General features: G+C 62.5%; 1 protein-coding gene across 2 annotated transcripts; it reads right to left on the bottom strand.

The window, feature by feature from the left end:
* Positions 1-1,535: 1,535 nt before the first annotated feature.
* Positions 1,536-24,994, bottom strand: PFKL (phosphofructokinase, liver type). 2 transcript variants are annotated; one of them, XM_024559960.4, is made up of 22 exons: positions 24,845-24,994; positions 20,580-20,653; positions 15,741-15,818; positions 14,192-14,381; positions 13,338-13,503; positions 12,807-12,851; positions 12,466-12,574; positions 12,121-12,216; positions 11,425-11,517; positions 9,480-9,605; positions 8,499-8,563; positions 7,941-8,004; positions 6,428-6,574; positions 6,028-6,098; positions 5,439-5,526; positions 4,633-4,785; positions 4,059-4,223; positions 3,674-3,735; positions 3,365-3,476; positions 2,593-2,692; positions 2,403-2,508; positions 1,536-2,092 (listed from the first exon to the last, which is right to left on the bottom strand). In XM_024559960.4, the coding sequence occupies exons 1-22, from the start codon at positions 24,927-24,929 to the stop codon at positions 1,945-1,947; spliced, it is 2,343 nt and encodes a 780-aa protein (XP_024415728.2). In that variant the 5' UTR covers positions 24,930-24,994; the 3' UTR covers positions 1,536-1,944. The 2 variants fall into 2 exon arrangements, with proteins under 2 accessions (XP_024415728.2, XP_045052289.2); XM_045196354.3 differs by lacking the exon at positions 2,403-2,508.

The following is a 24,994-nucleotide window of genomic DNA, read 5'->3' as shown; positions in this document are numbered from 1 at the left end:
ACCTGGAGACCCGTGAATTAGACCCATCAGGGTGAGCTGCCTGCCTGCCTGCCTTAGCCCTTCAGCCCTTCAGCCCTTCACCACCCTGCATCCAGCCCCCCACCAGATCAGAGGCTCTACCAGCTCACTGCGCCCCCCACTCCTGGCCACCTGCTCACTTGGTGGCCTTTGAAGTCCTCGTGCTGGGCCAAGGACAGCATGTTCAGCCACGGCCTCTGGTTTTTAACTGGGGCACTGGGGAGTGTCCGCTCTGCACTTCCCAAGCATCCCTGAAAGCAGGGATCTCAAGCACCGCAGACCCTGGCACCACACCGTGTGTGTGTCCTGCCAGCCCCCGTTTGCGCAGGACGGCACAGGCCCAGGAGGACACATCGCTCAGCCTGCCCAGGACAAGCCCACACTCACGCAGGCAGAGTGCACCATGGGCCCAGCTCCAGCACCCAGGAGCTCTCAGGCTCTCGGACCAACGTGGTGAGGCTGGTGCTGGCCCCCAGCACAGGGCCTGTCCAACCATGCCTGCTGTCCCCTGGAGTGACCCAGGCTTCCTGCCAAGGTCTATCAGGGCATGAAGGCAGCTTGAGGGATAAAAGGTCCAACCTGGTGCCTAGAGCCACCGAGCCAGGCCCCACCAGGAGACCCCCTGCCCAGAACCCCCAATGTGGCCTGCAGGCTTCCCCACAAAACCTCACAGGTCCCAGAGCCTCATCCTGAGCCTCTGCAGCGGCTGAGGGCAGGAGGGCAGGCTGGAGCAGCCCTGGATTTGGTGACAAGGCAGCCACAGTGGGAAAAGACCTGGAGCAGTCCTGGACTTGGTGCCCAAGCAGCTACGGTGGGAAAAGACCTGGATGGGGCTGCGAGTTCAGGAGTGCCGGGTCCCGCCAAAGCGCAGCTCTGTGCAGTCCAGTTCAGCTCCTCTTCCTGGGTGCCAGTGCTGCGCTGGGGATGAAGGCTCCTCAGGGCAGCCCCGGGATTCCTAGTGGGCCAGCCCACGGCCCCTGGTGATGAGGTTCTTGGTGCCTCCCCCTCCCGTTTTGTACCCCCAGTAGAGTCTCCCCCAACCTCACTCACATTAGCTACCTGCCCAGGACCCTTGGCTCTGCTTCAGAGACCCCAGCCCAGGCTAAGTCTGGGTACCGGTCAAGGTCAGGCTTGGAGCCTGGGATGCAGGCTGAGAAATCCTCGGGCTGGGGGAGGCCAGGCCTACCACCTTCATGGCAGGGCTGAAGGCGCTCAGGTGACCTGTCCGGACAGGGCAGGGGGTGCTCAGGTCACCCCTCAGGACAAGGCTGAGGGGTCTCAGGTCACCCTTAGAACAGGAAGGGCTCAGGGGAGCCTCAGGCCTCCTCATCAGCAGAGAGGGGCCCGCTGGTCGAGGGAGGAGAGTGTGGCTGCAGAGGGCACATGTCTCAGAGACCCAGCCCAGCCCCAGAGCCCAAGGACGGCCCCAGAGGGGGCAACCCTCTGCCGACCGCCAGCAGGCCCAGCCTCCCTCCAGAGTCCCACGGGCCATGCTTTCCACAGACCGACGGCACTCCTCTGTTGGGGTGGCTTTATTCCCATGAAAGACGACGTGCTCTGCCCAACCACAGCGCCAGTGCCCAGGAGCAGGGGTGCAGCCAGGCCCCTGGGACACACCGCCCTTGGCGCGAAGACTCGGGCACTGGGCCCCAAGGGCTGGTGAGGGTGAAGGGCCGGCATGAGGAGTGACTCGGGGCCATGCGGGGGACCAAGGAGGGGCAGTGTGTCCCGACTAGGATGCCCCATGTCCCCTGGGGCTGGAAGGTGGGTGCCCGGGGTGCTCTGTCCTGGAGGCAGGGCTGTGAGTCCCCCAGGGCAGGGCTGAGAGAGGGCCACAGCCTACCCACCGTCCCCCTGCCTGCAGGTTCCAGGCGGCGGTGGCGCGGCAGGGAAGGGCCAGGTGGCCAGAGGGGTAGCAAGGCAGCCTCAGAAGCCCTTGTCCACGCTCAGGGTGCGGCGGGTGACGTGCTCCAGCTCCCCAGACACGTAGTCAGCCATGCTGACGTGGTAGTGTGCCAGCATCTTCAGCATCAGCCGTAGGTTCAGCCACCACTGCTCCCGGGGCATGCGGTGCCTGGGGCGGGGTGGGGCAGGGGCGGGGTCAGGGCGCCTCCTGGCCGCAGCCTCCACCTGGGACCACAACCCCCCTCCGAACCCTGGCCCTGCCTACCCACACAGGAGTGGCCCTCCGTGGTAGTGTTGGGGTCCCTGTCCCTACAGGGCATGCACCCAGGATGGACTCAGGACCCCCACCAGGGACAGAGCAGGGAGTGTGTACACTCAGACCTGACAGCCCAGCTGCCCAGCTCACCCCTTCCTGTCCCGGCACACTCCCCTGGGGAGGCCTGGGCCCAGCTGGCCACCCTCACTTGGGAGGGACTCACTCAAAGTCAGTGTCCTTCTTGAGCTCGGTGACAGGGCTAAAGGCCACTGACTTCTTCTGAAGACCAATCACACAGGCCGAGTCAGGGGCATTGGCAAACACCCGCCCTGTGGACACAGGCACAGGCTGCAGCCCCTCCCCCAGGGCCGGGGCAGAGGGCAAGGGCAGGACAAGCCACCTCCCCCACGTACCATTGCGGTAGACCGCCCGAAGCTTCTCAGACACCCAGAGCAAGGCCTTCACCCCCAGCTTGGTCCCGTAGTTCCGGTCAAATGGGGTTGGAGCCCCGCCCTGGAAACACAGTGGGCGAGGCTACAGTTCAGCCTGCAGGGAGGAGACCAGCCCAGACAGGCCCCGTCCCCACAGATCCCAAAACTTGGCCCCGCTGTGGCCTCAGGTGAGCTCTCCAGGCAGTTTCTGACACCTCATCCCCTCTGCCTGCAGCAACCCAGCCCCTCTCCACCTCAGATCTGGCCCAAACGCCACTACCAGAGGCCAGGCCATGGGCGGACTAGTCACTGAATGGGGTGCCCCCCCTGGGCCTATGCATTTGACAGGCAGGTCCCATCAGCAGCAAGCAAGGAATGCCCCAGGAGAGGGGAGCCCTTGGGGTGCACACAGTCCTCCTGCTGGGCTGGGAAACCCCATAGCTCCAGCTCCTTGCAGGGCCTCTAGGAGGCTGAGACAGGGAGAGGATGTGGCAGGTACAGGTGACAACAGGGGGCTTGGCCCTGCCCCTTCCTGGCCAGTGGTGAGGCCTCAGCAGACAGAGCATGGCATCCCCGCCTGAGTGATGGGATGATACGCACTTTGCTCTGGGCTGGGAGGGAGAAGTAGACAATGACCTACACCCAGGGGCCCCACAAAGCTGTGTGTGCAGAAGGTCCTCATCCTGCTGCAGCCTGATGGACCCCTCAGCCCACGTGCAGATGAAGGCAGGGGCCACGCTCCCCCATGCCGTACCTGCTGCAGGTGGCCCAGGACATTGGTCCTGCAGTCGAAAATGCCCTTCCCTTCAGAGGAATAGAGGTTGTACAGAAATTCCGTGGTGTAGTGTTCGTGGCACTTCTCATTTCTGGGGGTGGAAATAGGGGACCTGAGTTATAAGTGGGAGCCTGCTGGGCCAGGCCACAGGCCTCTGGGGAACACTGACCCCTCCCACCCCTCCCAAGGCCCCCTCCACCTTGTTCTGACCCACAGCCCAAGGTCTGGAAGCCCCTGCCATGGCTTGGGCAGACGCTCCTCCCAGCCCAGGCCCACCCACAGCCTCACCGCAGCACCAGGCCCCTCTGGATCTCTGTCTTCATCTTCTCCGTCATGTGCTCCACATTGGCCTGTAGGAGCCAGGGACCCAGTGAGCCTGGGTCGGGGCAGCAGCCAGCACCGCCCTACCACAGCCAGAAGGCAGGCAGTCTGGGAAGGAACATTCCAGACCAACTGACAGGTGGAGCCAATGCAACCCAGGGGTGATGTGGGGGCATGTGGGCCTGAATGTGGCAGGAGGGCACTGCCAGGTAGGACACGGGCCAGACCTCCCACAGGCAATGGGACGCAGGTACTCAGCCACACCCAGCCCCCATGCCAGGCTGGCTCCTGTGTGTGTCAGGAGGGGACCTACTCAGCCCCGCAGCAGGAGAAGGCCGAGAGCCTGGCTCACCTTTAAGTCTTGGATGTTAAAAGGGTCCTCAAAGATGTAGGCGGCGTCTGCCCCCACAGCGATGCCAGTCACGGTGGCCAGGTAGCCGCAGTAGCCCCCCATAGTCTCCACGATGAACACCCGGCGCTTGGTCCCCGAGGCTGACTGCTTGATGCGGTCACAGCTCTGGGGGCCAGGGGCAGTCAGGGTCCTCCCCAGTAGGCCCCAGGGACCCACCATGCTGCAGGGACCCAGTTTCTCTCCAAAGCTGACCAAGGGTCAGGAGGAGGCCATGAGCTGCAGCCCCCACTGTGAGCTCTCCACAGGCCACGTACAGTTGCCCTCAGCCAGGGCCATTCTGCCCCCAGGGGGACAGCGGGGGTGTCACCTGCATCTACTGGGTACAGGCCAAGGACATCACTGCGTGGGTCTCCCTGACCTATACAGGGGGAGGGTCCCGCTGCCAGTGTCGGCTGTGGTAAACCAGGGATCAGATGCTAATGATAACGTGAGAGGTAATAATACTCCTCACTCTGAGCCGAGAAAGGGGAACTAAAATAGGTGGGTAGTTGGCATCTGACCCTCGAGGCCCTACCTCCATGGCGGCGTTGACCGCGGTGTCGCAGCCCAGGCTGAAGTCCGTGCCCGGCACGTTGTTACTGATGGTGGCGGGGATGACGCACATGACGATGCACAGCTCCTCGTAGCAGCCGCGGGCCTCCACCAGCTGCAGCACCCCCTCGTAGGCCTGGGGCGGGGGGGGGGGGGGGGCAGGGGCTCAGGACTGGAGAGGCTGGGCCAGGGCAGGCCAGGACAGGCCGGGGGCGGAGGGGGCAGGCAGGACCCCCCAGGAGCTCTGCAGTCCCTTTGGCCAGGGAAAGTGGGGTTCAGGGAGGACAGGAAGGAGGCCTGAAGGTGCTGCCCTGATCCCAATCCACTCCCTGCAGTCGGCAGGGGGCCCGGGCTCTTCCAGGGAAGAGGGAGAATGTCTGCCCCTCACCAGGGCTGTGGGCAGCAGAGTCACACAACAGCCCCCACAGCTCAAAATCCACCTGAGAGCCACGCTGTGCGTGGCCGCCACATAGGCAGGAGTGAGGCCCTCAGGACCCCTGCCCCAAAGCGCCCCACCCCCTCTGCAGGGAACAAATGGGGCACTGCTCCCTGTCCCTCAGCCAGAACTGCCCCTGCCCCCCCACCTCCCTCCAGCACCTGGACTGCCAGCTTGAATCTGAGCTGTGAAGCCTCAGGAGAAGGTGAAAACCGCCCAGAGCCCACTACCACTTTCCTTGGGCCCTGGCAGTAACCTCCCTGCACATGGGGTTTCTGGAAGGGCCACCTTAGCACCCCAGAGGGAGATGCTCTCAGGTCTCCTCCCCAGGCTCGATCCCCTGCAGGCCTCACCTCGAAGCCTCCGACGACCAGCAGGGCGTGGATGTTGTACGTGCGTATGTTTTCCACGATTTTCTCCATGTAGCTCTTGGGCAGCGTCCTGCAGTGCGAGACAGTGAGATGAACACATGGCATCTGCACAGACCGCCAGGCTGGAGGGACACACACAACCTGCCTCTGACCTGCACCTGACCTGCACCTGACTGGGGGAGAGTGCAGGCCCCGGGGTGGGGGCAGGGCGAGTACAATTCCTGGGTAGAAGCAGAGGCTCAGTGCCTGAGTCCAGTGGGGCCTGCCGGTGAGGGGGCAGCATCCCACCCACTCAGTGCCCTTGACAGGCACTTGCCAGGTGATGGAGGAGCCCCTCACCCCTGGGGCCTTGTTTGAGCTTTCTGCAGGCATGGCGCAGCCTAGCAGCCACCCCCTACACAGGTGACCCCACGTGAGCCCGCAGCCAGGAAGCCCCAGGCAGGGGGATCTGTAGCCCACTCTGGTCACCAGCCAGAAGGGGGACCTAGCCCAGAGCCCAGGATGGGTTCCCCCTTGCACCCCCCTCCCCACTGAGCTTGCGCTCTTGGTCTCCCAGCGGCCGACTGCTCACCTCTTGGTCCCCAGCATGGAGCCTCCGCGCCCCAGCCAGCCAGCCACGTCATGCCAGCCCACTTCTTGCACCTGCAGGAGGGAGGCACAGCTTCAGGCAGACAGGCCAGAGGTGCTGGCTGATTCCTCCTCAGGTGACGGACCTGTGCTCGGGGGGAGCATGTCCGCAGGGGAACAGAGCACAGTCCCGGGTGCCTGGGCCGGGCGGCTAATGTGGACCCATCCCCCGATCCCAGGAGCTAACCCCTCCCCCATCCTCTGATCCATTTTCTTCATGGGCCCGAACTGGCCATTCCCACCTTTCCACTGGTTTGTTCCTGTCTCTGGTTCGTCTGTGAGCAAGCTGGGTGGTGGGTAATGAATCAGCCAACGGCCGGCAGGACCCGCCACCACATACCTACCTGACCCTTGGCCAGGCCTTCAAAGCCGTCGTGCACCACGTACACTCTGTGGCCCTGGGAAATGCCGGAACGCACCGCCGAGCGCACAGCCGCATTCATGCCGGCCGCTGGGGCCCCCACGTTCAGGATGGCCAGGGAGAACTGGGTCTTAGAGAGGGGGAGAGGGACAAGAGCATGAGCACGGGGGTGGGGAGGGACCACTGAACCAGACCAGAGGTTCTCGCACCAGCCTGACCCCCGGAGAAGTGACAAATATCTGTCTTCAGGATGCCACAGGCTTCTGATGGAGAGCAAACACTCATAAACTGCAGGAGCCTGGCCACAGGCGTTAGCAGGATGTGGTCCCTACTGGCCTAGCACCCCTGCGGTGGCCACAGGGTGGGTTCCAGCCAGAGTCCACACCTGCCAGGCAGCTTCAGCACTCACCCCACACTCTGGGGTCAGCATCCAGCGCCCCCAACTCCTTGGTTGGCGGCGGCGCGGCAGCACAGAGAGAAAAGAGGCTACTGCCATTGTAAGTTTTTCAGTAGCCACATTAAGTGCAAGCAAGCAGATGATACTACCCAGGTTAATTTCACCTGGTGTAACCAAAATAGTATCACCTCCACCTGGAATCAACGTAAAGCATTACTAACACGTTACTTCACATCGGTCTCACCTAAGAACCCGGCCTCATGCCAAGGACTCTGTGGCCGCACATGGCCAGGGGCTCCACTGGGCAGCGGGTCCTGGTGATACCCCCTGCTGCCCCAGAGGCGGTCACGCCCCAACCGGTTCTGGGAGGGGATGTGCAGACCACTCTGCTGTGGGTGGTGGGTGGGGGGAGGGGGAGGGGACTGCTGCCTGTCCCTCATTAGCTCCTGGAATAAAGGGGGGCTGGAGAGACGGACCACAGATGGTGATGTGGATAAGGTGATGAGCACCCCCAGGCTAGAGACACGCTGCAGGGGTCTCCTCAAAGTGGTGACAATGTTAGTGACGAGGGCCACAGCAATCATTTACCAACCCCGCAGGCTCTGCCAGGAGGTGGCTTCCACTCCCATCGGCCACCCCGTGATGGCAGCTCCGGAGGCGGCAGTGCCAGCATCCCACCAACCAACTCTGTCATGATGAGGCCCTGTCCTGGTCCCCCAGGACTTCAGAAACAAGTCCTGCTATCATCCGTTTCTGGAAGGGAGGCCATTTCCCCAGGCTTTTAGCTGTCTTGGAACGGCTTGTAAATGTTGGATGCCTTCTTTCCTGAGCTAAATCTATGGGCCTGATTTAATTTCTTATAACTGTCTGATAAGCGACCGGCCAACATAATCCCCAGGCCGGGACACTGGCTGTTTGATAGCTGCCGGTCCATCAGAGGCCAGCCTGACCCTCCCAGCTCACAGCTCAGGCCTCACAGGAGAGAGGGACCCGGCCCAGCTGGGCCAGCTAGGAGCTCCCTGATCCCTGGGCGGGCAGCAGCCGGCAGACCCCATGGGTAGACCCTGACCCACGGGCTCTGCTGTTCACACCACCTCACCTTCTCTTTGGAGATCTTCTGGTGTGCGAGCAGCTTGTAAATGTTCCAGTTGTTCTCAAAGCTCCTGGAACAAAAGCCGGTCAGGCATCGTGCAGCCCACACCCACAGTTCCCTCCCCAACCCCCGGCCATAGCCCAAACCCACAGCCCACAGTCACACAAGTCAGCACAGAGCCCGGCCCAATGCTCAGCCAGGAAGGAGCCCCACCCTCTCTTTTGTTGCCCCCAACCCGGGCCGGGCGCCATCACTAGGTGGTGGAAGACCCTGAACAACATGTGATCCCAACACCCCTCTCAACTAAGCCAGTCCCTGAATCCAGCCTGCCCGGGGTGGGCAGCTCCTGTCCACCCACCACCCCATAGCCGGCCTGCTTTCCTCCACGGGGACCACTGAAGCCCTCTTCCTAACTGCAGACTGCTTGGCCACACACGTGTGGAAGAAGGGGTCTCAGGAGAGATTCCGAGGCCCCCTCGACAGCTGTGCATGTCCCGTGCGCAGGGGCACGGCCGTGTGCAAGCTGCCAGGAGTCTGCCGTGGACCCTGCCCACAGGCCCTCACCTGCCGCGGAGCTGGATGGCCTCATCGAACCTCTTCTCATCCATGGCCTTCTGCACCTCCTTCGTCTTAAAGGAAAGGAAAGCACAGGCTGGGAGAGGCCTGGAGTGTGCACAGCAGCCACGTGACTCGGTGGGCCCGCCCCAGACCTGTCCGGCAGCACTCCCTGCCAAGGCCAGCAATCTAGAGAGCTGGCCACGGCTGGGCAGGCCCCACCTGGCCTGGCCACCCTGGCTCCCTCTCAGCCTCTGGGGGCCCCACCAGGGCCTTGGGAATGGAGGCTGAGGCCCATCTGGCCTCCAGACCCACAGCTAGCGCTCAGCCTGCCAGGACGCAGGGCTGATGGAAGTCACGGCAGGACGTTCTTCCAAGGGAAGCATCAGGGAGGCCCAATCTCCCACCTCCGCCTGCCCGCCCCCCACCCTCAGCTGCAGGGTCCCTCAAACCTGCGGAGCCAGGGTCAGCGGTCCCACGCCCAGCCTCTCAACCTCTCTTCTCTCCCTTCCCACTCGCCCTTCTGGAGGCCCCTTCTCCAGCCACATCAAATGCCCCTCACACAGTTTATTGGAATTTACCCAGTGGCTCCAGCCACCCACTCCTCCTCCTTCCCGTCTTTGCCCCAAATGCCCCCATCACCACCCAACTGGCAAGGTTGGTCCACAGCCACTGGCTCTGGGAAGCCGAGTGACCTCAGCTCAGCCCCGTCCCCCCCTTAAGGGCTCATCCTACCTTGCGGACATGCCTGTTCCCCTTCCCAGGACTGCTGGCTTCTGATACCCTGAGGCCGGCTTAGGGCGCGTTGGCAGCACACACCCAGACAGAGACTGTAAAACACACACACACACACACACACACACACACACACACACACACACACACGGAGGGGCGGGGCTGGGGGCGGGGCCTGTGCAGGCAGCCTGCGGGGAGCCTTGAGGGGCCTGGAAGGACAGGGGGTTCTCAGGGCAGGGGAGGCCGCATACTCACCACCTGCACGCACTCCATGAGGGGCAGCCGCACGGACTGGTTCCCCGACAGGCTGACCACGCAGGCCGGCGTGTCAGGCGTGGCCTCCATCAGCGCCATCACCGCCTCCATGCCCATCTTGCTGCTCTGAGCGGAAGAGGCGCAGGGCTCAGGTGCCACCCCTCCGTGGGCACACACAGACACACGCAGGCACACACGTGCACGCACTTGCTTGGCCCTTCTCTGCTCTGAAGGCTGCACTGAGCCTGCACCCCCCCCACATGAAAACCCTCCACTCTCCAAGCTCCCCCCCCATACTGGTCAAAGCTTCTAGAATAATCGGCGACAGAAACAGTGACTTGATATGCCCACCATTCACAACAGCCCGTCCAGCACCACTTCACAGGGTCTTGCACAGTTCTACTGAGGCGGTGTGGCCCCCACCCCAGGGCTGCAGTGGCACGACTTGCCCGTGGTCACTGAGCCTGACAGGAAGGGTGAGGATTGGAACAAGGTGTCCAGGGTTCTCTCCACCATGACAGGTTTCTCGACTGGGGCTCCTTCATGTCGGGGCTTTCCTGGTGCGTGTGCCACTGGGGGCCATGGGCTGGAGGGCTGGGCCAGCTGAAACATTTAGGGACTGCCCTCCCTGGGGACAAATCACAAATGCAGGTCCTGGCACAGCTGCAGGAACAGATAGACGTGCACGAAAGCAAGGCCCGCAGTCGCCGTGCTCTGCTCGGTGAGGTGTGGCAGGTGGGTCCCCTGCTCCTGTGGCACTCGCAGACAGCGCCCGGGTCTCTGTTGCCCCCTGCCCCTCTGGGAGAGAGGCGCCAACTGGTCAGGTTTGTTTCAGTAACAGCCACAGAAGAAAGTTCCAGTCCCCCTCAGGAGCGCATGCTGGCGGCTCGTTAGGGAAGCCTGGGGCTTCCTGAGCTCAGGCTTCTCCCCTATAACTCGACACGCTGCGTGTGCAGGTGCCCCTGTGTGGGAAGGGACAAAATGCTGCTGCTCTGGCTGCGAGAAACACACCGTCCTTTGTCTCTAACGCAGGCATCTCGTGTCTCCACCAGCATCCATGAAACAGCAGGCCAGCCAGCTCTCCTGAAAGCCAGGGAGACCCCAGACCCACTGTGGCCCATCTCTGCTGCCCAAGCTTGGTGGAGGGTTGGTGCTCGGCCCTGATTTCCCACGACCATCAGTAGGCCGTCCCAAGTGCACCCAAGGCCTCACACAGGGTACAGAGGTTCCTGGCCAGGTCGGCAAGGCCCCTCTGTGAGGCCAGGGTCCCTCCACTCTGTGTGGGACTGGGGAGACCACACACTGGCTCCTGGGAAAGGATCGGTGCAGTACGGCAGCTGCAGCTCGCAGAGGGTCCAAGCAGGACATCTGGCCTCACACCAGCAGGGTGGCCCGGGTGGTCTCCAGCCCCTACCCTGGGGAGACCAGCTCTCACACGCAGGCATTTTACCACCCATGGGGCCTCCCTGGCCCGAGACCCTGCCTCCATTTGTCTGCAACCTGGTTCCCACTTTGCAGAGGACGAGGTGGGACCCCGCAGTCAGATGACAATGGCACACTCGAGCCAGAACCCAGCGCACCCCCGCCCCAGCACCTGGCTCCTGCAGGGGTAAGAACTGTGGTGGCCTCAGCTATGGGCCACACTCGGAACCACCAGGCATCGGACCCCAGGAGGGCCGAGGCAAAGGCCTTGCCACTGCTCACCCTGCCCTCCTTTCCCAGCATCTGCCACAGCCAAAGGCAGGAGGGTCGGGAGCTGCTGACTCATAGGGCAGGGACACAGGGGTCCCCAGGTCTGCATTTCCTGGCCCCACAGACTAACGGAGGGGCCCTACCTTGGTCTCACCCACGAGCACAGGCACAGTGAAGAGAGGCTCACGTACCACCCATGCACGCACCCCAAGCCACACACGTGCACTGGGGCCCAGAGCAACACCCCACCTACCAGGATGCGGTCGAACGCCGACGGGGTCCCTCCCCTCTGCACATGGCCCAGCACAGTCACACGTGTGTCAAAGCCCAGCCTCTTCACCACCAGCTGTTCATTGGGAGAGAGTAAGGGGGTTCTTACATTCGCTGCCCACCCCCACTGTCCCAAGACCCCACGGGCCCCAAACCCTGGCCTTCACCCCTTTCCTGCTAGGCCTGAGGGATCCCAGGGTGTCAGTGCCCGATGGTCCCTAGAGAGCCGGCCCCAGGTTCAGGCCCAGAGCGTGTAAGTGTGTGGATGTGTTTCTGTGTGCGTGGGTGTGCACGTCCATGTGTACGTTTCCATGGGAGTGTGTGGGTGCACAAGGATATGTTCGCATGTGTTTTTCTGGGTGAGTGTGTGAATGGGGGGGTCCCAGGCGGGCCTGGCCCTGCAGGAACATGCTCTGAATGTAGACTGGAAACCAGTGAGTGGGGAGCTCCCACTGGGTGTCGGGGGAAACCCTGGCTTTCGGGGCAGGACGTCTTGGGCAGCCCTGGGCACCCCCCACCGGGCTGTCACAGAGCAAGCCCTCCGGGAGCCTCCTGAGCCTAGGGAAAGAGCCCCAGCTCGAGTGCTTGGGGACTGAAGATAAAGGGGCCCAACCCAGCAGGCCCCACCCCCATCCCACCCACACAACCCAGGCAGCCCTGGGGGCCCCTCTGCACTCACGTCCTTCACGTAGTGTGAGGAGATGGGCTTTCCATTGCGGTCGATGGCGCCCTCGGCGATGATGATGATGTTCAGCCGCGACCCTCGGCTTCGGGTCTGGGTCAGAGACATCCCTGGGCTCAGTGACCTTGGTCACCTGCCCCAACACAGCCGCCACCCACCAGCCCTTCCTGAGGTCCACACCGCAGGTCCTACAACCCATGTGGGGGCCAGCAGGGACACTATGGCCCTTCTGGGAGCAGGAAGGGGCAGGCTGGGGGGCTGCTTTGCTGCAGGCCTGGGAATGGGGCCCTCCAGCCAGGGACGAGGCAAATGGTTACAGGTGAGAAGACCCTTCACACTCACCTCGCCAAGCCTCTCGCACATGAAGTTCTCCCAGCCATCCTCAGGGGGCGCCTCAGGGATGAACAGCCAGTCAGCCCCCGAGGCCAAGGCGGACACCAGGGCCAGGTACCTAGAGGGGCAGGAAGGCCACCTGCTCGGGGCTGGACCCAGAAGCCCAGACCCCAGACCTGTGTCACCTAGGCCTCACAGTCTTTATCCTCCCGCACCCAGCCCCAGAGGTGGAATCCCACACCCACAGCATTCAACAAGCACCCGCCCTGGGCCAGGTGCCATGGAGGTGCCATGCCTGCCTCCTGCTCCCAGCTGCCCCCACACCCCCAGCAACCAGGCAGCCCCCTTACCCGCAGTGCCGCCCCATCACCTCCAGTACAAAGGTCCTCTGGTGGCTGTGGACAGGAACAGGACAGAGGTGTCCATGTTGAGCCTCCATGAGCCAGGCTCCAGGCCCAGCCTTGCAGGCCGGCAGAAACAGCCACCCTTGAGCCACAGGGGCCGAGCACCCACGACCAGCTCTGCCTCAGGAGTGTCCGGACAGCACAGTGAGCCCGGGCGCAGCGGACAGACAGACAGCCCTTCTTACTCGCCGGGCAGCCAAGCGTCCAAGTAAAATGGGGCCTTGGGCACCTGACCAGCCTTCAGGCTCCTTTTCACTGACCTCTGCTGCTAAAGCTGAAGGCCATTTACCTTGCCCAGGGCTGGCCATCGCTGGCCAGCAGCAGTCCAATGACCAACCCCCCGAGGGATGCACCAGCGCCCCACGGCCCCTGCTGGCCCTGCAGAGTGGCGGCCTCAACCCTCGCCAGGAGAACAGGTCCCCAGCTTGCTCACCCGGAGGTCGGGCTGGGCCATTGTGGCCTGTGGCCCTCACTCACCTCTGGGCGGTGGTGGTGATGGCGTCAATGACCTCCATGATGCGGTGCAGGGCCGAGTCTGTGCCGATGGTCATGTCGGTGCCACAGAAGTCATTATCGATGGAGCCCACCAGCCCAGCAATGTTCAGGTGTGAGTAGGTCTGAGCCGTGCTCTCCGAGATCTTGCCTGGGAAGCAGCAGCGGGGCCAGCTGAGGCCCACTGGCCACAGCACGGGGCAAAAGACCCCACCTCTCCCCATCCAGCCAGCAGTGTGGCCTGGGAAGGTCCCCAGGCCCAGCTTCCCCCTACCCAGGTCCTACCACAGGACTCCCAAGGGGGGAGGGGGTTGCTGAACCCCTAATGCTGAGTACAGACTCCTCACCCCAAGCAGGAGACCTCCAGAGCCACCTTAGAGGGTGACTGTGCCCCTCATTCCCAGGCCCCACACAAGTGGCACAGACCGAATTTCAAGAGGTTGCTTCCCAACTGGCAACCTTGTGACTATGTGCCTTGGGTGTCACCGAAAGTTAACTATTAAACTTCTGCAAGCGATGACAGTCTGCAACCCACACCTGGGACTCAGTTACAAGACTGGCCCACAAAGCGTTGGGTGAGTCAGCCTGGGGCCGCTGTCCACCAGGCCTGGTGGTCCCGGATGCTGGGCTCCAGGGACTCCAGCTCAACCGGCCAAACCCAGCCGAGGGCTTCTGCAGCCACCCAAGGTCATCCCAACCTTGGCTGGGCCAGGCCCACCACCCTCACCCGCCTCCCCTCATCTTGCCGGTGCCTACTGCCCAGCAGCCAAGGCAGGTGCTGTAGCCTCCACATGCCCCGCGCACCCCCACCCCCAGGCTGGCCCTGGCCCCTACCCCACCTTCCTTCACCAGCTCCTCCAGCAGGCTGCCCCACTCGCTGCGGAAGATGTTGGCTCCCGTGAGGCTGCCGTCCCCACCAATGACGCACAGGTTGGTGATGCCGCGATGGACCAGATTGTAGGCCGCTGCCAGGCGCCCCTCCCGCGTGGTAAAGGCCTTGCAGCGTGCACTGCCAATGACGGTGCCGCCCTGTGCAGAGGGGACAGGAGCCTTGACCAACGGGGCAGCGGGGGGCCCCACAAGGACGCTGCAGGGACCTGGTACTGGACGGGGGGACTAGTGGACCCTGCAGAACTGAGAGGGTGAAGTCCAAGGCCTCCTCGAGAAGCCTGGGCAGAAGTCCCCACCCCCTGGGCCTTCCTCCTTGGATAAATGTCGAGGGGAGTATCCACCTGTCAGGACTGGGAAGTTCAAACAAGGGAACGAAGTGAGCAGGCTCTGAAAACTGAGGGGCCACATGGCTGTGGACACACACACACACACTTGAGGGCACACACGCATGTGCACGGGCCAGGCAGCAACACAGGGTGAACCCTGAGCCCCAGGGGGACAGGAGCAGCTCGGGCCAACGTTCGCATGACAGCTCCCTGCTCAGCTTCAGCCGGGCTCCACCAAGGAGCCCTCCGCACACACCCGCCTGCCTGCCCCTGTGCTCCGGACAGACCACCAGAGCAAGAAGCCCCATCCCCCCCCGCCCCACCCCAACACTCCTGGGACACTCTGGGCTGGGCCCCAGGTGTAAATGGGCTGGCCCAGTGGTGTCACCCTAGAGGCAGAGCCCAAACCCTCCCTCCTCTGCCCCCACAGCACCCTGCAGCCATCCCTGGCTGTCCTGCCCCCCTGCTTGTATGTTGGACCATCGAGGGCTAGGGTGGCAAACCCACTCTGTCCCCAGGTGCCAAGAGAGCACAGCCCATCACTGACATCTGCTCTGGGCAGGAGTGGTGGGCGGACCCCTTGGGGTTGGCTGGGCCTGGACGAGGCCTGCCCCAGGACACCGGGCATGGGGCCCAGGCCCACCTGTGCGCTGCTCCCACCGACCCATTTGTGCTCCGTGATTGATGACCAGCCACTTGAATAAGCCAGGTGTCACCTGGTGGCCTGGGATAAACAGGTGACAAGTGCCTGCAACACTGTCCCAGCTCTGTGGGAGGATGAGAGTCTTCCCACAGATACATGGTTCAAAAGCCACCACTCCCAGGAGTCCTGGCCCAGCAAGGCACCTGCCCCCACCCTCAGTAAGCTGGAGGGAAGCCTTGGCCTTGGTCACTGGGAGGCCAGGTGCAGAGGCCTCTCAGATGCTGTGCCATGTCCTCCCCTCCCTGCAGCTGAGGGTGAACTGGTGCAGTGGGGACATGTCGGGGCCACTGAGACTCCGCAACCCACGGCAGCCCCGTGGCAGGGTCAGCCTGGAGCTAAGCCCCGGGGGGATGGGGCATGCTCCTGTGCGTGCACCTGTGTATCCGTGTGTCTCCACATGTCCGGACCTCTGTGTCTCTGGGTGTGCACACTCATGCTCACAGACACAAAGGGCTCACGCAGGCTTACCAACTGGATGATGTTGGAGACGCTGAGCCAGTTGGCTGGCTTGATGTTCTCGCCTCCTTCCACGAGGCCCTCGTAGCCCTGAAACCAGGGATCACAGGCATGAGACAGATGCCCTCAGCAGCCAGACAACCCCCTCGTCTGCCAGCAGGGTACCGGGAACTTGGCCAAAACCCCGTCTGGCAGGAAGCAGGCCCATGGTCCTGACCACCAGGCCCCACCCCCCACCACCCTAGGGCCCTGGATGATGAAGCCAGGGTTGGCCAACAGTGGAGGCTGGCTGTCAGGGGGTGAGGCCAGGGCAGCCAGATGGGCCTTCCGGAACAGCCCTGCAGGGCCGGTGAGGGTGTCTCACACAGTGTAACGCACAGGGCAATGTGCTCCTGTCACAGGTGGCCCACTTGGTAAGTGTTCTCAGCCACGCCCAGGTCACCGTGCCCAGCACCCAGCAGCCCAGCACCCAGAAGCCCTCTGCCCTTCCAGGACCCTCCCTCCGAGAGGAACCCGCGGTCCTGCTTCCTAAGGGCCTCACTTAGATGCATAAACGACAGCCGTGTCTGCTCCCCGTGTCTGGGTTTCCCTCAGCCCGGTGCCTGCGAGGCCCCACGTTGCCACGCACAGTTGTGTCTGAGCCTGCTGCTGTCCCCCAGACCACTGGGTATGCCCCAGTATCACGATCTGTCTACCCATGACGGACACGTGGAGGTCTCCAGCTTGAGACTGATAGAAATCAGGCTGCTGAGAACACACACGTCCCCTGCACAGGGGCTCCTGAGTGCGGGGCGTGCAACCTGCCATCGGCGGCTCATGGGCACCCGCTGGGCTTTGTTGGCCTCCTCACCCACCAGCCACGCAGCCGGGCTTCCGGGTGCTCCACCCCGCAGCGCCGGGCATGCTAGTCTTCATCCCAGCGGCTGCATGTGGGTCCCTGCGGGTGGCAGTGTGTCAATTTCCCTGGTGACCACATGCTGTTTGTCTATGCCATAAGCCACTGGCCATCTGGACCAGCTCTGTGAGCAGTGCCTGGTCAGGTGTCCTGCCCATTTCCTCTACTGTGTGGCTACTCCTTTCTTATCAGTAGTTCTTCCTACAGTCTGGAGAGAGGACAGGTGCATTTTATAAATGGTGAAAAGATGTGGCACCACTGAGCTAAGATAAGCATGGTCACCTCCTCCAGGCAGTCCTCCAGCCCCTCCAGCAAAGTAATGGATGAGCCACTGCTCCTGCTTGGCGCTGGAACCCAGCTTAGCTCTAGGCATCTACTCCCACTCTGCCTCCTCCCTTTGGCCATTCCAGCCTTGTTGTTCTGTCCCCCAGGCCTGCAGGGTCCTGGGCCACAGGCCATGGAAGGGGGTGGGACAAATGCTCCCACCCCTGGGAATGGAGGTGGGGCACTACACATGGGAGGGTGCAGTGTTTCTCCAACTCAGGGCCTCCAGCCCAGCCCGAGTTGGTGAGCAGGTGCCCGTCCTGCCCAGAACCAGAATTAGAAGGAGGTCCTCAGGGCCACAGGAGGAGTGAGATCCCCCGTCTGGGGACAATCAAGCTACCTTCTACAGCTTAGGCCAGTCTATGTCCTTCCCTTCCCCGCCTCTTCCCCTCCCCCACCTTCTGGTCAGGAATTTGGCCATGAGGACACAAGCCAGCCCTGCCACCACCATCCCTGCACAGAAAAACAGGAAAATTACCCAAAAATCCAGAGCAGGCACTGCCCGGAGCAAGCAACTCCACCAACAGGCAGATCTCAGTCTGTAAAACCCAGGACTGGGCACAGAGTCCAGGCACAGAGCCAGCCTGGCCACTGGCCGCTGCCCGCCCCCTGCGCACCAGCTCGAATCAAAGTCTCAAGACACAGCTCTGTTGGAGCTGAGACCCCACCTCCTCCTGCCCTTGGACATCGGTGCTCCTGGCTCTCAGGCCTTCAGGACAGACTGGGAATGGGACTCACACGGCCAGCATTCCTGGTCCTGCAGCCTGCAGATGGCAGATCACCAGGCTTCTCAGCCTCCATGATCACATGCCTGGGCTACCATGGCTGGAACAACTGGGAGCAGAGCAGACCTCTCTGTGTGGTAGCTCGGGCCACCCTCCCCGCACGGCAGCCTCGGGGCGGTTGGACCTCTCATACGGCAGCTGGCTCCCCCCAAAACCTCCATGCTAAGAGACTTGGGAGAAGGCTTTAGACTTGTTTTGATTTAGCCTTGTAAGTTCCAGAATGTCACTTCTGCTGAATTCAGAATACAGGGGATGGAGAATACAGCCTGCAGGCAAGATGGCAGTGTAGGTAAATGCGTACTTGCCGTCTCCCACAACCACATCAGAATTACAAGTAATCTGCAGGACCACCACGACGCAGAACCGCCCGAAACCTCGCTGAACAGAAGGCCTATAACTAAGGATGGAAAGAAGCCACGTGAAGATGGGCCCACACCCACATGTGGTGGATGAAAATCAGGAGGGGTGTCTCGGCTGTGGAGGCCCCCCTGAGGAGGGAGGGGTCCCAGCCCCACACCAGGCCCCCTGCCCAGGGTTCCAGTGCTGGAAAGATGAGTCCCCGTGACTCTGGCTGTGGAAACCAGCGGGGACTTTGGCTGAGACGGAGGGCTTCTGGAGTCCCAGGCAGTTCCTCTTAAGGGCCCCTGCACGGACTTCCTCGGGGGCGTGTCACTCCCTCTGAGTTCCAGCGCTGGGGCAGCAGCTTGAAAGGCACGGGAGACAGATGGGGAGGAACTGAACTGTCTGACAACAGGGTGAGGGCTGAAGGGGCAGCTTTCTCCCAGACAGAAGTGCTGGCAGGGGCCGTTGTTCCTCTGCTGAGCATCCCCAGTCCCACAGAGCAGGCAGGTGGGCACCATATCCGAGACCCCATCGACCTGTTTGCCCCACCCTGGTGATTGCCTGAGACCCCTGCCCACCCAACTTTTGGGCCCACTCAAGCCATTTCCAGTGGCTTTTCCACACAAATGGCCCACCTTGGTTCATGCTTCAGACTTTCTTAAAATCTCTTGCTCAGGCAGCACCTGGCCTCAGCATGCCCCACACCTCTTGCTAAGCAGCCCCAGGCCCAGCACAAGCAGCAGCCGGCCTTGGCTCACAGGTGGTCTCTCTCAGGCCCCTCCATGCCTAGTACAAGTAGCAGCCATCTGCAGATGGCTTTGGAGCTCATACAGGGTGTCCCCAGGCAGGACACAGGCAGCAGCTGACCAGGTATGCACCCCCGGGAGGCCCCAGAGCGAGCACACCCAGCGGGCAGCCTCAGACCGCATCAAAGCACCAACCACCCAATCACCTCCACAAGTGACACCCTCAAGGGACAGGCTCACCGGACAACAGCATTGTAGTAACTAGGTGTGGTGTCAAACAGGCACTAGCTCTGTGAGGGTGATCACTTCGTAAATGACAGAAATGTCCAATCCCTGGACTGTACACCTGACTTAATATAATGTTGCATGTCTGCTGTAACCGAAAAACAAAACACTATTTTAAGAAAAATCTCACAGACACAGCCCTCCTCTCCTAGCCTTGGAACTTTCTAGAATGTCTCTGCACAACTCGATCCACTTTGTGTCACCTCAACCCTCCCCTCCTCCCCTCCCTTCCCCCACCCAGGGCAGGGCCGGCGGGGGGGGGGGGGGGGGGAAGCCCCAGAACTGGCTGCAGGCCACCCACATTGCTGGCAGCAATTCTGTGTAGATGCTGAGCCCACAGGTCCAGTTCCAGCTCCTGGGTGAACGAAAGCCATTCTCTTTCGCTGAGCCCTTCTCGGTGTTGGCCGTGAAAAGTACTTTAACTCACAGCCTCGCAGAAGTGTTTGTGCCCTGACTTCCCCACAAAGAAGGAATTGGTATCCCCACTTAATAGAAGAAGAAACCGAGGGTCAATGAGGGGAAGGGATGCACCTGTCACAGGTGGACAACCTCAGGCAGGGCTTGGACCCACCCCTCCCTGCCTGGAGGCCACAAACCCAGGCCACTCCCTGGAGAATCTCCCCTGTCCTCCAGAAGACTCTAGGCCATTGTCAGGGTGTGGCCTCCCCCCTGACCCCCGTCCAGCAGCTGAGACTCAGAAGACCTGCTTCCCAAAGACAAGCTGGGGCTTTGCAGGGTCCCAGCCTCGTCTGAGGGTCGGAGCCCTGCAGGAGAAAGGGGCCTGCAAAGTGCTGCTTATTTATTCTTGCAGCCAAGGCTGGGTGTGGCCCAGGCCAACGTGGGGCCAAGGGCAGGGGCAGCCCACAGGGTGAGGAGGGAGGCACAGGGAGAGCACAGAGGCCGGGCTTTGGTACTTTTTGCCTTAAAAGATGAAGACAAAATAACATAGTGCCTTCAGAAAACCACCAGGCAATGGAGGAATTCCACCACGTGCGTGTGTGTCTGTCTGTGAATCAGCCCCAAATGTGATGCAGGGATTTGGGGTGGGGATGAGGCCAAGGGGGCACTGGTTTGGCTAGAACGAATGAGAACAATACTCTGCCACTTGGTCCACAGGAGGCTGTTTGCTGCTGTCACCTGGAGGATTCGCACAGGCTGTGTGTGTGGAAGGGGTGCAGGAGGGCGGGGGTGACAGGTGGGGGCTGAGGTCCGCGGCCTCCAAGGAAGAGGACAGCAGTTTATGCATTCTACCTCCCCAGGGATGGGGCCCACCCCACAGGGACCCAGGCTGGGGGAAAGGCTCCTCACCCACACCCCAGAGCAGTCACCCACCCCTCCCTCTGGGCCGAAGCCTCGAGTTGAACCACAAGTGACCACTGTGTGACAAGGCAGGTGTGGCCCCTCCATCCCCCACGACTCCCTGCTGAGTGCATGGAGCCCACCGGTGTGGGGTGCGGACCCCGCCCCACCTCACCTCATAGATGAGGAAGACCTTGGCTCCCACGTAGATGCCCATTCGCGTCACAGCCCTGACAGCGGCGTTCATACCTGCCAGGAAGTCAGGTGACACCGTCAGTGGAGATGCACAGACGTCGGGGCTCTACAGCAGCTCCTCAGGGGCCGCCGAGCCGGGAGTGGGAGGCCCCGCTCCCGGGCACAGGGTGAAGCCCAATCCTTTCAGCTTCGGAGCATTCGGAAACAAGCTGCCCCAGAGTTGAACCAGGAAACTCCCCATCGGGCTTGACTCGGCCTGAGTGTGGTCACCAGGTGCACGCAGACGTCCCATCACTTCCCACCTCATCCAGCCCCGTGCTGACCCTGACGGCGTCCCTGGCCCTGAGCCACACACATCCTGCGGTCTGTCCTCGGCTCTCAAGAGCCTTTTCTGTGGAGGCCTATACAAACGCCAGTGTGGCGGGCCCCCAGGAGTCCCCGCTGTCCAGGTCCCTGAGCTCGTGGCGTCCCCTGGAGCACCATGGCTGCCAGGGTCCCTCGCATCCTGTGTGGTTCCCATGGCGGCTCCAACATGAGGACTCTCGACTCTGGCATGGGGCGCCCAGACATCAGGGCAGGGACAGCACAGGGGCCACACTCGCAGCTTCCACAAGGGACTGTAACCAGAGAGCCCCGTTTCTAAATAAATCATGAATGGCTCATGTCCCTCAAGTGCATGGAAGTAGGGTAGCAGAGGCTGACGTTGGGGACAGGAGCCCGCGGAGTACCCCACCTCTCCCCAGAGAGCTGGGCTGCCCCAGGAACCCAGATTGGAAGCTCAAAAGGTGCTGCCCGTGGTCAGGGGGCCCACGGGCTGCAGGCTGCCCTGCCCGTCCTGCCTTTGCAGGTGGGGTGGGGGTGCTGAGGAAGATAGGATAGCAATAATGCTTCCTGCAGTTGCCCCCGTCCCTGCCCCAGTGGGCACCAACGTGGCAGCAGGCGATCCACTCTAGGGTATCGCTGGCAAGGCCACTTTGGGCCCACTGCAGGCTCATAGTCCAAGCCCACTGTGGGCAGGCAGGAGGGAGGCCGGCAGTTGTGAACGGGGGAGGAGAGTGGGTAGAAGTGGAAGGGCAGTGGCCAGGGACTCACGCCCACGGTCCCAGCCAGACACCTCTCTGATCACCCACCCCTGACTTGGCCAGCTGCTGCACAGGCCAGCCTGGAAGCAAGGCCACCTCGCTAGTCAGCCTGGTGGACTCCAGGGACCTCAGGAGTGGAGTAACGTTTTCAGCCCTTTGGAGAACTCCCCCAACGGAACCGGATGCCATGGAGACAGCCGCCTTTCATCTGCTTTTTTTCCTCAAAATAATCCCTGGGCCGGTGAGAAGAGTGGGCGGGAAAGCGGCTCGCGTCGCAGCGGAGGGAGCACGAGACCCTCGCCCCTCCGAGAGGACCAGGGAGGTGCGTCCCATGACTTCCTGCTGGAGGAGATCCACGATGCCACCGAAGTGAGTGAGGGCGATGCGTTTGTGCTGCCATCACGGCAGCTCCCAGAAAAACAAAACGTACAGGGTGGTGATCGCGAAATGACACTGGGCTCGGCAGGACACTACATTAGCAGGTGACATGGAGCCACAGCCTGGCTGGGATGTAGGAGATGGGGAGGGGAGTCGGGGAGCTAAATGCTCACCTGCAAATACAGGACATCAGTGTCCTACTGGTCAACAGGACAAGGCAGGTTCTGACTATTCTTTAGGGGCAGGGAGGGGCGGGCCGCTCACCGGGGGTGGCCATGGGGTGGGGTGGCAGGCAGGGTGAGCTATTTTACCTGTCTCCCGTTTCTTCTGCACAAAGTCCCCCGACACCCTTGAACAACTGCTGTCCCTCCACTTACTGGCACTTCCCATGGTCAATAAGGCCCCTGAGGTGGCAGAGGACACCACTTCCAGGCTGACTAGAAGGAACCTGCCAGGTGGCCTGTCTTGCCTCCTCCCCCTCTGTTTACCAAAGGGGAAACTAAGGTCCAAGGGAAGTGCTGGGGTCAGGTCACAGGGCTGGTCAGGGCTGGGCCAGCCAGGCCCTGGGTCCGGCGCTCCGCTCCGTGAGGCAGCTGGTGCGCACATTCCGACAGCAGCAGACTGCAGCATGCGGGGAGCAAGTGCACACCGGGGTGCCCGTTCAGCCCAGCTGCTGTCAGCCCAGCGCCAACCAGGGAGGGCACTCACAGGACGAAGGAGGACAGATGTGGGAGGGCAGAGGCGGGACCCAGGCAGGCAGCCTTGGAAGGGCACACATGGCACCATCAGGTCTCCATGAGGTCAGCCTTTATGTGGAATGCGTTGGGGTGAGCCCAGAGATTGCCTGAGCACCCACATCTGGAGCTGGGTCACAGGAGCAGCCCCGGGAGCCAGGTGGGGGCGCACCTACTGCCTGGTTCCAGAACTTACAAAACAGAAAGGCTACGTTCTGCCACTGGACCCGCTGGCCCTGCGTCTTCATCGCGGCATCAGCAGAGCCCTAAACTGGGGAATTCTGTGCAGGCCTCCCCAGTGTAGCTCCAACCAGAAACCATGGCTAACTCCCACGTCTGCGGGTTGGAGGTCGCACACAGGAGAGGCGTGGAGGCTGCCAGCATTCTGGGAGAGCGGCGACACTTCAGAGAGAGGCATGAAGGTCAGCCAGCAGGTGCCCTGACAGCCACACACCAGCCATGTCCAGGAAGCGTGGCCTGTTCTGTGAGAGGCACCAAGGCCACAACTCAGACAAGCTTTGCACCCTGACCTAAATGCATGCATTGTCCTTCCAACCCCCTGGGTGCTGTTGTCTCCATTGTGCAGGCAGCAGCGTGGGGTGGAGACCGCTCTGCCCGCACCAGCCATGGGAGTCGGGGCCTCACTGGCCCCTCTGTGCCTGTCTTTCGAGGTGGGCCCGGCCCTCCCAGGGCGTGCCCTCTCTTGCAGTCTAATCTCACAGGAGGATGCGCCCTCCCCAAGGCTACCCTCGGAGCCCGCTCGCCCCAGCCCGGGCCCCCTGGCCATGATGTAGAGAGAAACAGGCAGCCAGTGCTCTGGCCGCCGCAGGCTGTGGAGGTGCAGGAGGGCCCAGCCCAGGGCCAGCCAGGCCATGCTCTAATGGTTCAGCCTCAATCCTCAGGAGGGCCCCTTGCAGGTGGGGACACAGACAGAGGCCAATTCTTTCTTCCTTCCCTGGCTTGTGAAAGCCTCTTTCCGTCTCTGAGTGGAGAATGGGGAGTCCTGGGCCTGAGGTGGGGGCTGGGAGGGGGAGGTGTCCACACTCTCTGATCTGGAGGGAGGCAGACTAAGCCCAGCTGCGCAGCTTGAGGGCGCTGGCTCCATCCCTCCCAGCCCTCCCTCCTGGTCTACTTAAGGTCTCTCCTAGGGCTCAGGGTGTAGCTACCTGGCCCAGCACCACAGGTGCCAAACTGGCCATCCCAGGTCAGAGGCCCTGAAAACCAGTAGTCAGGACCAGACTAGGCTGCCGGGTGGGGGGGCTGCTGGGGTAGCCCCCGCCTCCAGACAGGGCACCTCGAGTTCATCTCGGCCAGACCTGGACTGCAGGACCCCTACAGGCCACCGCCTTGGGTTTCCCTTGCACAGGGATGTGAGAACAGGTCTGACCTAAGGGAACTCCCAAGCCCCCAGCCACCTCCCCAAGGTACCCTCTTCCTCTTCCTCACTAGGCCTCAAAAGGAGACTGGAGGGGCTGCTCTGGGTAGGTATGCTACCTCCCCCCCTGCCAGCCAGGATAAAGGCGGGGAGAAGTGGAGGGATGCAGGCGGCAGAGGCGCCCTGGAGGCCATGGTTGGAAGACTCAAAGTGTCCCCAGGTCCCATTTCATAACCAGGAAGAGCCTGGCTCTCATGGAATTTCGGAACCTGCCCAGCTCAGCACTGCCTTCAGGAAACAGGTCTCCAGACATGTGCCACCAGGAAGCGGGGTGGGGAGTCTCCCGGTCGGCAGGAGGGGAGACAGAGGCCAGTCCCTGCGCCTGCCCCGGGCGCGGTATCCCCGGGCCACTGCTGGAGCGCAGACACACCTCCGCGGGCGCGCGGGGGCGGGGCGCGGAAGCCGTGGCGCGCGGCACGTACGCGGGCGATGGGGCGCGGCGGGGAGGGCTGGGGAACCGATGAGGAGGGTTAGGGACCGGAGCGGGCCTGGAGGCGCCAGACAAGGGAAGTCGCTGACCCCAGGTCCTGGCCTACGGTGGCAGGTGCGCGCTGAGTAGCCGGGAGACAGGTGGACGCCCCCCGCCCACCTGCGACGGGCCCCGCGCCCCGCCCACCTTGCGCGTCGCCGCCGCTGGTCAGCACGCCTATGGCCTTCCCGGCCCCGCACATCCGCAGCTTCTCCAGGTCCACGGTGGCCATGGTGGCGCCGAGTCGGGCGACTTGCTCTCCGCCTGTGCTGCACGCTCTCCCGGGTCCCGCCTCCG

This window comes from Desmodus rotundus, chromosome 2, assembly GCF_022682495.2.
Source record: "Desmodus rotundus isolate HL8 chromosome 2, HLdesRot8A.1, whole genome shotgun sequence".
Lineage (NCBI taxonomy): Eukaryota > Metazoa > Chordata > Mammalia > Chiroptera > Phyllostomidae > Desmodus > Desmodus rotundus.
The sequence above is the reverse complement of the archived record's forward strand: the minus strand, read 5'-3'. Positions and strand labels throughout refer to the sequence as shown.

Coding starts and splice junctions, on each gene's coding strand:
- PFKL (XM_024559960.4), bottom strand. CDS start 24,929: ATGGCCACCGTGGACCTGGAGAAGCTGCGGATGTGCGGGGCCGGGAAG. Junction 12,852..13,337: donor ATCACCACCACCGCCCAGAG/GTGAGTGAGGGC, acceptor TCCTGTCCACAG/CCACCAGAGGACCTTTGTAC. Junction 3,477..3,673: donor CAGAGGGGCCTGGTGCTGCG/GTGAGGCTGTGG, acceptor TTCCACCCCCAG/AAATGAGAAGTGCCACGAAC.